The 13642-nt window shown below is 42.1% G+C and overlaps 1 protein-coding gene across 2 annotated transcripts in view; it reads left to right on the top strand.

Annotated features, from left to right (window-relative positions):
* Positions 1–13642, top strand: part of PSD3 (pleckstrin and Sec7 domain containing 3) — a 249639-nt gene that overhangs the window by 21851 nt on the left and 214146 nt on the right. The window contains exon 2 of one of the 2 annotated variants that reach the window (XM_067463980.1): positions 7025–7136. The exons of the other annotated variant lie outside the window; for it this stretch is intronic. Within the exon in view, the coding sequence (XP_067320081.1) occupies positions 7025–7136 (112 nt within the window). The remainder of the gene's footprint in view (positions 1–7024; positions 7137–13642) is intronic. 2 annotated transcript variants of the gene reach the window in all.

The following is a 13642-nucleotide window of genomic DNA, read 5'->3' as shown; positions in this document are numbered from 1 at the left end:
CCTGTGTGCCAAGTTTGGTTCAATTAAATCGTTGGTGGGGTTAAGAATGCTCTTTGATTGTAGGTGAACTATAAATCCCAGCAACTACAACTCCCGAATGTCAAGATAGTATTTTTCCCAAACTCTACCAGTGTTCACATTTGGGCATATTGAGTATTCGTGCCAAGTTTGGTCCAGATCCATCATTGTTCGAGTCCACAGTGATCTCTGGATGTACGTGAACTACAACTCCAAAACCAAAGGACACTGCCTACCAAACCCTTCCAGTATTTTCTGTTGGTCATGGGAGTCCTGTGTGCCAAGTTTGGTTCAATTAAATAGTTGGTGGGGTTCCGAATGCTCTTTGATTGTAGGTGAACTATAAATCCCAGCAACTACAACTTCCAAATGACAAAATCATTTTTTTGAGTGGACATACATTGGGTTGTTAGGTGTCTTGTGTCCAAATTTGGTGCCAATTCGTCCAGTGGTTTTGTGAATACCACAAACGAACATTACATTTCTATTTATATAGAATTGTAATGCCCTTTAATGTTGTACTGTACATCCCTTAGGTATATTTGTGAAAAAACAATTGAAATATTTTAAAAATAAAATTTAAAAGCTGTAATTGGGAAGCTGCAATCTAAGTTTGACTTAGAGTAGGTCCTCTGTTTGTTTCTGGGACAAAATTGTATGGCAGATTTTTAATTAGTTCAGCTATCAATTAAAAATTTGAAAATTAGAGCTCTACTCAGCAAGCTAATACTGGCTAAATAAGATCTCATTCATGCGTGTTCTCTACAGCTGCTGAATTCTATTCATAGCAGCAGCCCTTAATATTTACATGGATGAAAAGTTTCGCATGCATTCTCGAAGTCAGGGTGAGTCATGAACTCTTGTATGGTCATGTTGTGAATTGTACTTGTGCCTGTCAACCATCCAGTAAGAAATGTACTATTTCACAAGCTTCTCTGTGTCCCCGGCATTCAGCAGGTACTCCAAAAGGGACACACACTCCATTTTTTCTGTGTTATTTCCCTTGTTCTTCTACATCCCTTCTGTCACCTCCCAGTCCAGTGCTATCTGAAGTACTTGTAGTTGGATTACTGTTTTCCTGTCATGCTTCGAATCCGGCGAGCGGTGTGAGCTCCTGCTGTCAGCCCCAGCTTCTGCCAGCCTAGCAGTTCGAAAACATACAAATGTGAGTAGATCGATAGGTGGGAAGGTAATGGCACTCCATGCTGGCCACATGATCTTGGAGGTGTTTACGGACAATGCCAGCTCGTCAGTTTAGAAATGGAGATGAGCATCAACTCCCAGAGTCGGTCATGACTGGACTTAATGTCAAGGGAAAACATTTACCTATCATTTGAACGAAGGTGGAGGAATCACTTTTCATTCAACCCTCGTAGTAAATGGCAGTGATGTGAAGCGTGCATATTTGTGTCCTGTCTGTCTGTCTGTCTGTCTGTCTATCTATCTATCTATCTATCTATAGATAGGGGTGTTTGCTTACAGAGACGGATTCTAGCCTCCACAAACAAGCTAAAGCTCCCATTAAACCGGAGACATCAATGGCTCTCCCAAAACTAACATTGCAGTTACCATGAACATGTCCAGGAGCCCTGCCAATGTCATCCACAAACACCATCCTGCCCATCACCCCAGTGAAGGCTTTCGTACAGGGACAATTTCAGCCTAGATTTTCAGTTTTTCCTCCACCACAGACACCTCCCAGGGTTCCTTTCTCTCTTGTTTGCATGACCCCACTCACCGCATCTCCCATAACCCTTTGAATTACCTTGCCCACTGCCTCTCCCTTAATTAACTATTTCTGTTTGCACTCAGCAAACAGAGGAATTGATCAGCAAATGAATTCTTGCAATCAGTGAGCCTTCTGGACAATGATGGCCTTGGACCTCATTTAGCTCTCAGTCCCACCTTCTTCGCAAAATTGGTTGGTGGGGACAAGAGACAGGGCCTTCTCAGTTGTGGCCCCTCGACTGTGGAACCCCCTCTTTAGTGATATCAGCCCCCTCCCTCCTAGTGTTTAGAAAAAGAGTCAAAACCTGGCTCTGGAAGCAGTTGTTGGAAAATAGAGCATTGCAGGAATGTTATTATGAAATATGTGGAATTTGACCATGGATTGGTCTTTTGACTACGACTCTGGATGATGGGATTCATTGAAATGCATTTTTATTATGCTTATTATGTTTTAATTTTTAACCCAGGGTAGAAAAAGGCAGGCTATAAATAAGGTAAATAACTAAATTAATAGTGAGGCTGAATTCCAAGGTTTGCACTACTATAAATCCTAGTTTGGATTCTTAACCTCCTTCAAGTTTCTGGGAACCATTTCTTTGTTTGCCAGCAAAAGGAAAGAGATCATATTCTTGCGTACTAAGTCTAGTATGACTGTTTGGTTTGTAATGTTCTCAATGCCATTCTGTATATCCTGCCAAAATAGTTGTAATACAGGGAGAAACCACCAAGCATGGAAGTAAGTGCCCAGGAATCACAGGCTCTCTAATAAAGTGAAGATTGATTTCTTGCTATCCAACTCAATTTTGTAGGTGTCAGATACCGGTAAAATACTTTTACTTTTGCATTTGACCAGTAAGGTACTTTTATAGAAATTTCCCTTATGTGGGCTGAGACTGATCTTATTCCATTTTCCATCTGCAAATGGGTTCCTTAGATTTTGTTCCTACTTTGAGTTTAAGACCATTAAATTGTTACATGTAATCCCTGGCAGTTAGCCATAGGTAATGGATGTTATTCCCTTATATTTAGAATTATATTCTTAACACCCACGTCTCATACTGTTTCAATGCCTTGGTAGCCTGCTGTAACACTGCTTTAATATTTAATCCCCATTGTTCTTCACCATTGGCTGTGCAGCTATCTAGTGTTGCAGTTCAACATCACTCAGAGGGCTACGAAGTTCTTATTGCTCCATTAGTGTCTCTGATTTAAATACAAATCCCAAACTGACTAGCATGTACTCTGTGTCACACAGCTGCTTCTAAGGTCTGAAAATGACAACCAAGAATCCTTTACCTGACTATGTTTCAGCTTTATTGTAGTATTTCGTACCTGATTGTATAAAGGGCAACTCCCAAAGCAAGTACAACAGAAATTATGGTTGCCCCTCCATGTTTTGCGAGTTGACACTCGCAATTTTGAATGCACTATGTAACAAAATTTGAAAAAAAAAATCTGTTCCTGGTTTGAAAGTGTTATTTCCTGTTTAATTGTGCGGTACTTAATTTGAAAGTAGTTGTTATAGTCCAGAATTTTTTTTGGTGTCTGCCACAACTATGTCAAATTAGTTGAGACTCTTATCAGATTTTCATTGAAAAAATGTGCTGCAAGATGTCCCACAAAAACAAAGTTTTTGCAGTTTGATAACTTTTCCCCATGTTTTTATGATGAGTTTGAAAGGCTAACCTCACTTCCAGAAATTGGGGCTGCCGTGTAAATATTCCTCAGGAGGGGAGCGAGGGGGCTATTTGAGAGGTAGCCATGCTATGCTTGTTTCATTGGTACCTCCCTCCCTTTGTCCAGGTGAAACAGACACTTGTGGAATATGTGCATAGGAGGAGGCATTGCCACACAACACTTCACTTAAACTGTGGATCCAACTTAAGAGTCTGGCACATCTTTCTGTGTGCCATGAAGGTCTGTTTCATCTTGACAAAGGAAGGGAGATTCCCTATTTCTGGAAAACTGAGACTGAAGGCCAGCTGGGACTGATGGCTTCCCAACTCCAGAGATTTCTGGATGAAATGGATTATGGCTCCATGTAAACTGCCCCGAGTCCCTTTGGGGAGATGGAGGCGGGGTAGAAAAATAAAGTTCTCGTCCTCCTCCTCCTCCTCCTCCTTCTCCTCCTCCAACTCCTCCTCCTTATCTAGATCCATTTCAATCTGGTTTCAAGCCAGGCTGTGGAACAGAGACAGCTTTGGTTGCTGTTGCACTTGAGCTCTGAATCACCTTTTCCACTACATACCACACTATATCCATATAGTCCAGTAAGATAAAGTTTATTAAAAGACAAGTATATAAGGAAATCAGTGACTTTATAAAGAAGCATCAAAGTTCAAAAAACCATTCTAAAAGAATCTCAGAAGTCAAAAATCCAATTAAAACACAGTCTTCATAATTAATTCATAAACATGATAGCAGGAATCCAAGGCAGGCAGCCTAATTTACACAAGAACTAGAAACAGGAACAAACTAGAAAACTTGGATTGATGAAACAAAACCTAAGAACAAGAACCGAGAACTGTTTCTCCCTTAAATTAAATGTTGTTCTCACAAACAATTGCACCAGAAGAAACCATTTAAAGGGCTTCAACCTCTCCCATGACATCACTTCACACACACCTGCTTTTCCTTTCCTTAACTCTAAGCCACTGAGAAAACCAGTCTGTCTTTGTTTTAACATTTTGCCTTCAGAGTTCAAGGCGACTTGATCTGGAAAAACATTTGTCTCCCACATCCTTTTCAGACTGTAACTCCATCAGATCCTCATGAGAATCTGACAGATTCCAGATGCCTGGAAACTTCCATGAGAATCCATATCAACTCCCTCCAAGCCTGGTCTCCTAGTTTCCATTCCAGCATTCCCTTTCTCGTCTTCCGAGCACTCACTTAGGTTAGGCTACAACAGTTGCCTTGGTGGATGACCTATGCAGAAAGCTAGAGGGAGTGTGTCCCTGTTGATTCTCCTGGTATACCTCTTGGTCACCTTACTGGGATGGGACTGGGAGGCACTGTGACTCTGATCTTCCTGGAGGGCCATACCCAGAAGGTGGTGTTGGGGGACTCCTGTTTGAACCCCTGGCCATTTACCTCTGGGGTTCCCCAGGGATCCATTTTGTCCCCCATGCTGTTTGACATATGCATGAAACCGCTGGGAGAGGTCATCCAGAGTTTTGGAATATGGTGCCACCTGGAAGTGGATGAAACCCAGCTCTATTACTCTTTTCCACTTAATGCCAAGGAAGCTGTCCTGATGCTAAATCAGTGTCTGTCATCAGTAATGGACTGAATGAGGACAAACAAATTAAAATTTAATCCATACAAGACAGAGGTACTCCTTCCTGGTCAGTTGGAAAACCGACCAGGGAATAGGGATTCAGCCTGTGCTGGATGGTGTTACACTCCTACTGAAGACACAGGTTCACCATTTGGAGGTACACCTGGACTCAGCATTGAACCTGGAGGCCCAGTTATCGGCGGTGGCCGGGAGGGCCTTTGCACAATTTAAACTTGTTTGTCAACTGTGCCTGCTCCTTGAGAAGCCAGATCTGACCACAGTGGTCCATGCCTTAGTTATATCCCACCAAGATTACTGTAATGTGCTCTACGTGGGGCTGCCTCTGAAGAGTGCTCTGAAACTTCAGTTGAACCAAAGAGCTTCAGCTGGGTTGCTAACTGGGGCTGGCTACAGCGAGTGGTCAACCCTCCCCCCCCCCCCCCCGTTGAAGCAGCTCCACTGGCTGCCAGTCTGTTACCGGGCACAATTGAAAGTGCAGGTTATGACCTTTAAACCACTAGACGGTTGAGGTCCAGGCTATTTGACCGCCCGCATCCCCTTGTGTGAACCTGCCCAGATGCTCGGATCTTCAGGAGAGGTCCTTTTGTCATTCCCAACTCCATCTCAAGCTCAATTGGTGGGAACGAGAGAGCGGTCCTTCCTTCTTGGTGGCTGCCCCTCGATTCTGGAACTCCCTGCCCATGGAAGCCAAAATGATCCCCTCCCTGCAATCCTTCCAACGGCAGATTAAAATCTTTTTATTCAGGCAGGCTTTTAAAGAAGAAGTTTTTAAAGCTCATCAGGGGCTTCTGTGATTTTATATGCTTTTAATAATGTTTTTACTATTTTAATACTTGTTAGGTAAAGGTTTTCCCCTGACATTAAGACCAGTCATGTCCGATTCTGGGGATTGATGCTCGTCTCCATTTCTAAGCCGAAGAGCCAGCGTTGTCCATAGACACCTCCAAGGTCATGTGACCAGCATGACTTCATGGAGCGCTGTTACCTTCCCGCCGGAGCGGTACCTATTGAGCAACTCACATTTGCATGTTTTTGAACTGCTAGGTTGGCAGAAGCTGGACCTAACAACGGGAGCTCATGCCACTTCCTGGATTAAAACCTGCAACCTTTCGGTCAGCAAGTTCAGCAGCTCAGCGCTTTAAACCACTGCGCCACCGGGGGATATATGTAATACTTGTATAGTTGTGAGCTGCTTTGAGTTTCCATATGGAGAGAAAAAGCAGGATATAAATAAACAACAACAACATCCTTGGGCTAAGAGGGTCTTCCTGTAGACAGTGGGCTTGTGTTCTTGAAAAGCAGTATTACTAGGGCAGTTCTTCAAAACAGCCTTTTAACATGAAGTTGTTCGAAGACAAGTAAGCAAATCTGGATTAGTTCTGAAGTTAACCGAGTTGTATATCAATGTGTGAGATATTTGTTTGTCTACTTCCAATCTGATCTGACACAACCCAAGAGTAGGGAGCTCATCTATCGCTTCTCGGCATTCTGATGAATCGTTCAGTTATTTCTGAAGTATTTAGAAGCATCGCATTACCTCTTTTAACACATGGCAGGGTGTTGCTTCCTCCCAGGTTGTCATGTTTCTGATTGTGGCTTGAATGGAATGCTTCAAAAATGTATATGTAAGCATAAAAGTAGTTCAGAGGCTTGTAAAGTAGTGAGTCTTGCTGAATTCAGTGGGAATGTACTTCAAGGAAGTGTGAATAGGATGGGTATATGATTGTTATATTAAATAATTTTGGAGAAATATACCGAACAACGTTTTGATGATTGGGAGTCTTTCAACAAAAGAGGGTTATTTGCTGATAGAGAAAATATTCTGAAGCCAATCATGTGCATGTGCTTGTTGCATGAAGAGCAGCTTTTCACAGTCATGCTCTTGAGAAAGTCTTCTTTTATTGGTTTCAGACAAGAATTGCTGGCTGAATGTGTATCAATAAACTGACCATGTTTTTCGTCTCTTTTTGTTTTCAGGGAGAAGAATTTGTTTGGGTTAATGGTGCTTCAGCTCATTCGCAAAGTGTTGCCAAGGCCAAATATGAGTTTTTATTTGGTGGAACAGAAAACGAAAATACTTCAGAACCTGGTAAATAAGGATCATTTTCCATACCTCTGTCCCAACCAAATTGAATAGGATTTTGTTTAAAAGTCAAGTCAACATAGCTCCAGTTTATGTAACTGAGGGGGAGAATCATGTATTCCTTTGTTGATAGTTAAGAAGTTGGTTCAGATAGAGAATATCAGCTGTATTGTTGTTGTTCATTTGTTCAGTTGTTTCCGACTCTTCGTGACCTCATGGACCAGCCCACGCCAGAGCTCCCTGTCGACCGTCACCACCCCCAGCTCTTTCAAGGTCAAGCCAGTCACTTCAAGGATGCCATCCATCTATCTTGCCCTTGGCCGGCCCCTCTTCCCTTTTCTTTCCATTTTCCCCAGCATCATACTCTTCTCTAAGCTTTCCTGACTTCTCATGATGTGGCCAAAGTACTTCATCTTTGCCTCTAATATCCTTCCCTCCAATGAGAAGTTGGGCTTTATTTTGTGAACTATGGACTAGTTCGATCTTCTCGCGGTCCAAGGCACTCTCAGAACTTTCCTCCAGCATCACAGTTCAAAAGCATCAATCTTCCTTCTCTCAGCCTTCTCTATAGCCCAGCTCTCATATACATATGTTACTACGGGGAATACCATTACTTTGACTATGCGGATCTTGGTTGCCAGTGTGATGTCTCTACTCTTCACTATTTTATCGAGATTGGTCATTGCTCTCCTCCCAAGAAGTAAGTGTCTTCTGATTTCTTGGCTGCAGTCTGTGTCTGCAGTAATTTTTGTATCCAGAAATACAAAGTCTGTCACAGCCTCCGTGTTTTCTCCCTCTATTTTCCAGTTGTCAATCATTCTTGTTGCCATAATCTTGGGTTTTTTTTTTATGTTTAGCTGCAACCCAGCTTTTGCACTTTTTTCTTTCACCTTGATTAGAAGGCTCCTCAGCTCCTCCTCACTTTCAGCCATCAAAGTGGTATCATCTGCATATCTAAGGTTGTTAATGTTTCTTCCAGCAAATTTTACCCGAGCCTTGCATTCGTCAAGCCCCGCACATCGCATGATTTGTTTTACATACAAGTTGAATAGGTTGGGCGAGAGTATACAACCCTGCCGTACGCCTTTCCCAATTTTGAATTATTATTATTATTATTATTATTATTATTATTATTGACTTTATTTGTACCCCGCTAGCATCTCCCGAAGGACTCAATGCGGTTTACAAAGGCCAAGGCCAACAATAAAATAGCAATATAACAATTACATATAAATCAAAGGAAATCAAAAAACATAAAGCAATAACCGTAAACAATAAAACAACACACCGTGATACAATAAAACTATTGAACCAGTCTGTTTCCTATGATTTACATGCTCATTTCTACTACTCTGTTGTGGCACCAAAGATTTTTGAAATACTACACAAACCTAAAAATTAAGATGACAGCAGGATGACTGTAAACATCATGATCAATTTCTTTCATATTATTCCATAGTGTTGAAGGATATTGTTTTGTTTCCAGAGGAATGCAGAATTTGAGAAAATACATGGCTTCTGCACCTTTACTTGTGCCTGAGAAAAGCAAAGTACTGAAATCTGGAACACTTTCACACTACACAATTATAGTGGTGTGATTCCACTTTAAATGATGTGTTTCCATTTCAAAGATGCCTAGAATTTGCAGCTTAGGTCAGAGTGTTAAGAGTTCCCAGCCCAATAGCTCCATCAAACTAAAAATCACAGGTTTCCATAGTAGGGCAGTTTCTTTATATCATGGCTCCTGGTTGGCGACTCTCCTGGCATATTGGGGCAGATTTGGCAGGGTTGTAGAAGAAGCTTCCCCCCTCTACTTTACCCTCACAAGCCTCCCACTCCCTCTTTTGGAAACAGAAGAAAGAAGTCGAGTCAAAGAAAACTAAAGGAGCATTTATTCACAGTGGAAGCAGAAGAAAGGGTCCATTGATTCGTTAGTGAAAATCTAAAAATGTTGGCTTTCTAAGTGAGGAAAATTCTGAAGTGCCTCGTAAGAAATATTTACCAACTCCCAGAGCTTGGCTCGTGTCATGCAGCGTTTTTAAAATGATATTTGTTTTGGAATGTGCTTTGACTAAAATTATTCGACTTACCTGGTTTTGCTGCTGTTATGAATAGCAAGCTAATTGTGGAATTTAGAGAACACGCACACAAAATAAGAGAGGGAACTCTTTGACTAGATTATTTAACAGTAGTGATCTCAATTGGTTAAACAACTTGAAGTTGCTCAGTTGAAGTTGCTCAGTCATCTATATGTTCATTAGTCTAGCCAATTCCTAATTGGCTACTCCAGTGAGTTTCTTTATGTCCCAACCAATATAGGTTTCATGTGGAGCTATTGAAAAGAAGCGTAAAGTAATTTATAGTTTAGAACTCCTCAAAGTTTACTTTATTTGTCGTGTCAGGGCAACCAGCCAATTATATTACATTTCTAACAGAACAAAGCAAACAAACAAACAAACAGACAAAATACAAAATTTGTGAGTTTGGTGGTTGATTAAATGTCCTTTGACCAGTAGCTGGCCACTTGGAGTGCTTCTGGTGTTGCTGCAAGAAGGTCCTCCATTGCGCATGTGGCAGGGCTCAGGTTGCATTGCAGCAGGTGGTCAGTGGTTTGCTCCTCTCCACACTCGCATGTCGTGGATTCCACTTTGTAGCCCCATTTCTGAAGGTTGGCTCTGCATCTCGTGGTGCCAGAGCGCAGTCTGTTCAGTGCCTTCCAAGTTGCCCAGTTTTCTGTGTGCCCAGGGGGGAGTCTCTCATTTGGTATCAGCCATTGATTGAGGTTCTGGGTTTGAGCCTGCTACTTTTGGACTCTCGCTTGCTGAGGTGTTTCTCAAAGTTTACTACATTGCAATAACATTTATTTCATGCCAGATTACACCAACAAGGCTGTAGTGTTGTAGTCTTTTTTTAAAAAAAGGTCCTCAATGTGAGGTCTGCTGATCAAAGTGATCCCCCACTGATTGATAAAGTGAAGTTTTAATTGATCAATATTTTAATTGTATTGTCGAAGACTTTCATGGCCAGAATCACTGGGGTGTTGTGTGGTTTCCAGACGGTATAGCCGTGTCCTAGCAGCATTTTCTCCTGACATATGGCCTGCATCTGTGGCCACAGATGCAGGTGAAACGTCAGGAGAAAATCAGCTGCGCACGTACCTTGGGAAGTCTGACTTGGCTACGGTGGTCCATGCTCTGGTTACATCCTGTATAGACTACTGCAGTGTGCTCTACGTGGGGTTGCCTTTGTAGACTGTCTGGAAGCTTCAAATGGTCCAACGGACAGCAGCCAGATTACTAACTGGAGCAGCACTCAGAAAGCATACAACTCCTCTATTGTGCCAGCTCCACTGGCTGCCAGTTTGCTACTGGGCACAATTCAAAGTGCTGGCTTTAGCCTATAAAGCCCTAAATGGTTCTGGCCCAACTTACCTGTCCTATGAACCAGCTAGAACATTAAGATTGTCTCGAGAGGCCCTGCTCTCGATCCCACCTGTGTCACAAATATGTTTGGCAGGGACGAGAGACAGGGCCTTCTCAGTGGTGGCCCCTCGGCTATGGAACGCCCTTCTTAGAGACATTAGATCGGCCTCCTCTCTGTTTGCATTCCATAGGAAAGTTAAAACCTGATTGTTTGAGCAGGCGTTTGAAAAGGCAGTGTAACAGACATAGAAATGTGGAGTGATTGGATGATGATATTGGTCTGAGTCCCTCTACAGAGGTTGAGAAGATCGGGATATAAAAGTTTTAAATAAATAAATTGGATCTTGATTTTAACTAGGAGACGTTAATGATCTATGTTTTATTGACCTTGTTATGATTATATATTTATTCTATTGTTTTTAATTGTTTTAAATGTTTTATGATGTTTTGGGCATTGAATTTTGCTTCTGTAAATTGCTTTGAGTCACCCGTGGGCTGAGAAAAGCGGTATACAAATATAGTAAATAAATAAATAAATAAATAAATAAATAAATAAATAAATAAATAAAATGATGCTAGAACATAGCCATGCAGCCCAGAAACCACACAACACTCCAATGACTTAATTGATTTCTTAATGCAAATGTAATCTGTCACCAAACTATTAATTAGGTTCTTGTGGGTTTTTTCGGGCTATAGGGCCATGTTCTAGAGGCATTTCTCCTGACGTTTCGCCTGCATCTATGGCAAGCATCCTCAGAGGTGAGGTTAATTTTTTTTGGATTTTAATAGCTAATACTGTTGATTTTTTTGCCTCTGTGGAACCATTGCAATGAAACAGATGTCCCTTCTTCCCTTTTTGTTTCAAAACTGCGTATTAACAGTCCCAGAGAAATCCTAATTAAGCCTTGTCATATTTGTTTGTTGTCACCCTTTCTGATTTTAATTTTGTGGTGGGTTTTAATATGCATAAGGTGATTAGTTGCACTGATTATTTGATTAAAGTTTGGGGTCCTGCTTATTAAGGTCTAAAACTTAATAATACTGACTCTGCTAAAGTTGTTAAGTGTGATCAAGGCCATGGTGTTCAAAAATATATATGGTTTTGTTTTCACTTTAAAAAATTAAAGAGAATTCCTCCCACAGACGGATGAGTCACACAAAGTTCTCTTACAAATAAGTACAAAGGATTGGAGAGGGAGTTAGCATCCCAGAATCACAAGTTTATTTACACGTGGCAACCCAACAACAAAGTTTTGTGTGTGCGTATGTGTTTTCTTTGCATAAGGGGGAGTGAGGTGGCTGTTTTGGGTGTCACAGTGAAAGAGGCAGTGAATTGCATGTTTCTCTAGAGAGGGCCATCATTACCACCACAGCAAATCTTCACTAAAGTCTCCGGAATAGCACTATCCCACCCACTTTCATCAGATGTTAGGTTATTAGGCTTGTGCATTCAGGGTTAGTTGCTATCCATTTCTGCTTGCTTGCTTCAGAAGCCCCCCATATCAGTTTTCCAGCACATCCCGAAAACGGCTATGCTGCCTAATTGAGTTTTCGTTCAGCATCAGAAAAAAAAACTTCTTTTCGGTCCATTGGCAGTAATGGGGTTAAGAAAGCACCCATTATGGGGCGGAGGGTGAGGTGGGGTGGGGAGAATGACAACTTTCCACAGGCTCCTCTTCCATATCCTTCATAAAGACCTGGATTTAAAAAAGCATCAAAGTTACCCTTTCTACCTCTGAGGATGCTTGCCATAGATGCAGGCGAAACATCAGGAGAAATGCCTCTAGAACATGGCCCTATAGCCCAAAAAACCCCACAAGAACCTTTCTGGATCCTTTCTCTTTGTAGTGAAGGAAACTGGGTTTAATGCGTCTTAAATGAGAGGCAGGACACGGCTTGGCTTTGAGGCTCCTACTGTGCTGGGTCCATCTCCCCGAGAGAGAGTCTGAGGGACAGAAGGAGGGGAGGAGCTCCTTGGCTGTGTGCATCTAGCCTTGGTCTCCCCCTTGGTCTGCCACCACGAGCTGGAAGCCTGGCTGTTTCGGCTGCTAAAGTTTTCCATGTTGATGGTGGTGGAGAAGGAGGCCAGACCTGGGAGGGTTTAAGCTACCCCTTTTTCTGGAATCCTTTGCCCTTATATCCTTTATTAAGAATGGTCTTGAAAGCATCAGTTAAGATAACACTCTTTCTGGATCCTTTGCCTTTTGTTTATAGAGGAGACCAAGTTTAATGCTTCTTAAAGCTGTTTCTACGCTAGAGAAAAGGCAAGTGTGCCTTCTTTCTTTCAACAGCACTAGAAGCCACAAAACTTTCCAAGAGGCATTTCAAGAAGGCCCAGAAAATCAGGAGGCAGAGGGCTTCTGCAACTGAAACAAATGGTACAATAAGAGAGTGAGGTCACAATCATGTGACCAGAAATGTGACATTGCTAGCAAGTGAGCTGGTTGTGATAGGTAACATAGCGGTGGTGGCGGCGGCAGCAACCCCAGTGTTTGCTTGGGCTGGATGGCTATCTGGATTTCCAAAGGGCTCTATGGATGCTCCTGAGCTGCATTGGGTCAACTCCTATGCAGTTTACCCTGAATTAATCAGGAAAGTATCCACATGACCCCAGTGGGACCTCAGCCTTAGTAGTGGATTTTCTTCAACTAGAAGATTACAATTCCTCTATATCCACAGATTCTCCATTCCTGGATTTTCGAGGGTTGAATGAAAAGTAATGCCTCCACCTTCATACTTGCTTGTTCAGTAGACTCTCCTCTACAGTTCAGTTTTGGCGTGAAGCCTTAGCATTGAATGGTTATGTTGTTAAAGTGCGAAGTATGGAACCCTGTGACTTAAGCAACGTGCGGTCATTGAATTCTTGACAGCAGAAGGTGTCACCCCAAAGGAGATTCATCAGAGAATGCAAGCTGCTTATGGTGATTGTGTTGATGTGAGTACTGTATGTCACTGGGCGAGTAAACTTAAAGATGTTGAGGTGGGAACATCTGACTTACGTGACAAACAAAGAGGTGGACGTCCAATAACAGCAACCACCGAGTTTCACAAGCAAAAGGTTGACAGATTGATTCAGGACGATTGTCG

The sequence above is a fragment of the Anolis sagrei genome, chromosome 2 (assembly GCF_037176765.1).
Source record: "Anolis sagrei isolate rAnoSag1 chromosome 2, rAnoSag1.mat, whole genome shotgun sequence".
Lineage (NCBI taxonomy): Eukaryota > Metazoa > Chordata > Lepidosauria > Squamata > Dactyloidae > Anolis > Anolis sagrei.
Note: the sequence above shows the minus strand (reverse complement) of the source record. Positions and strands in the feature narration are given on the sequence as shown.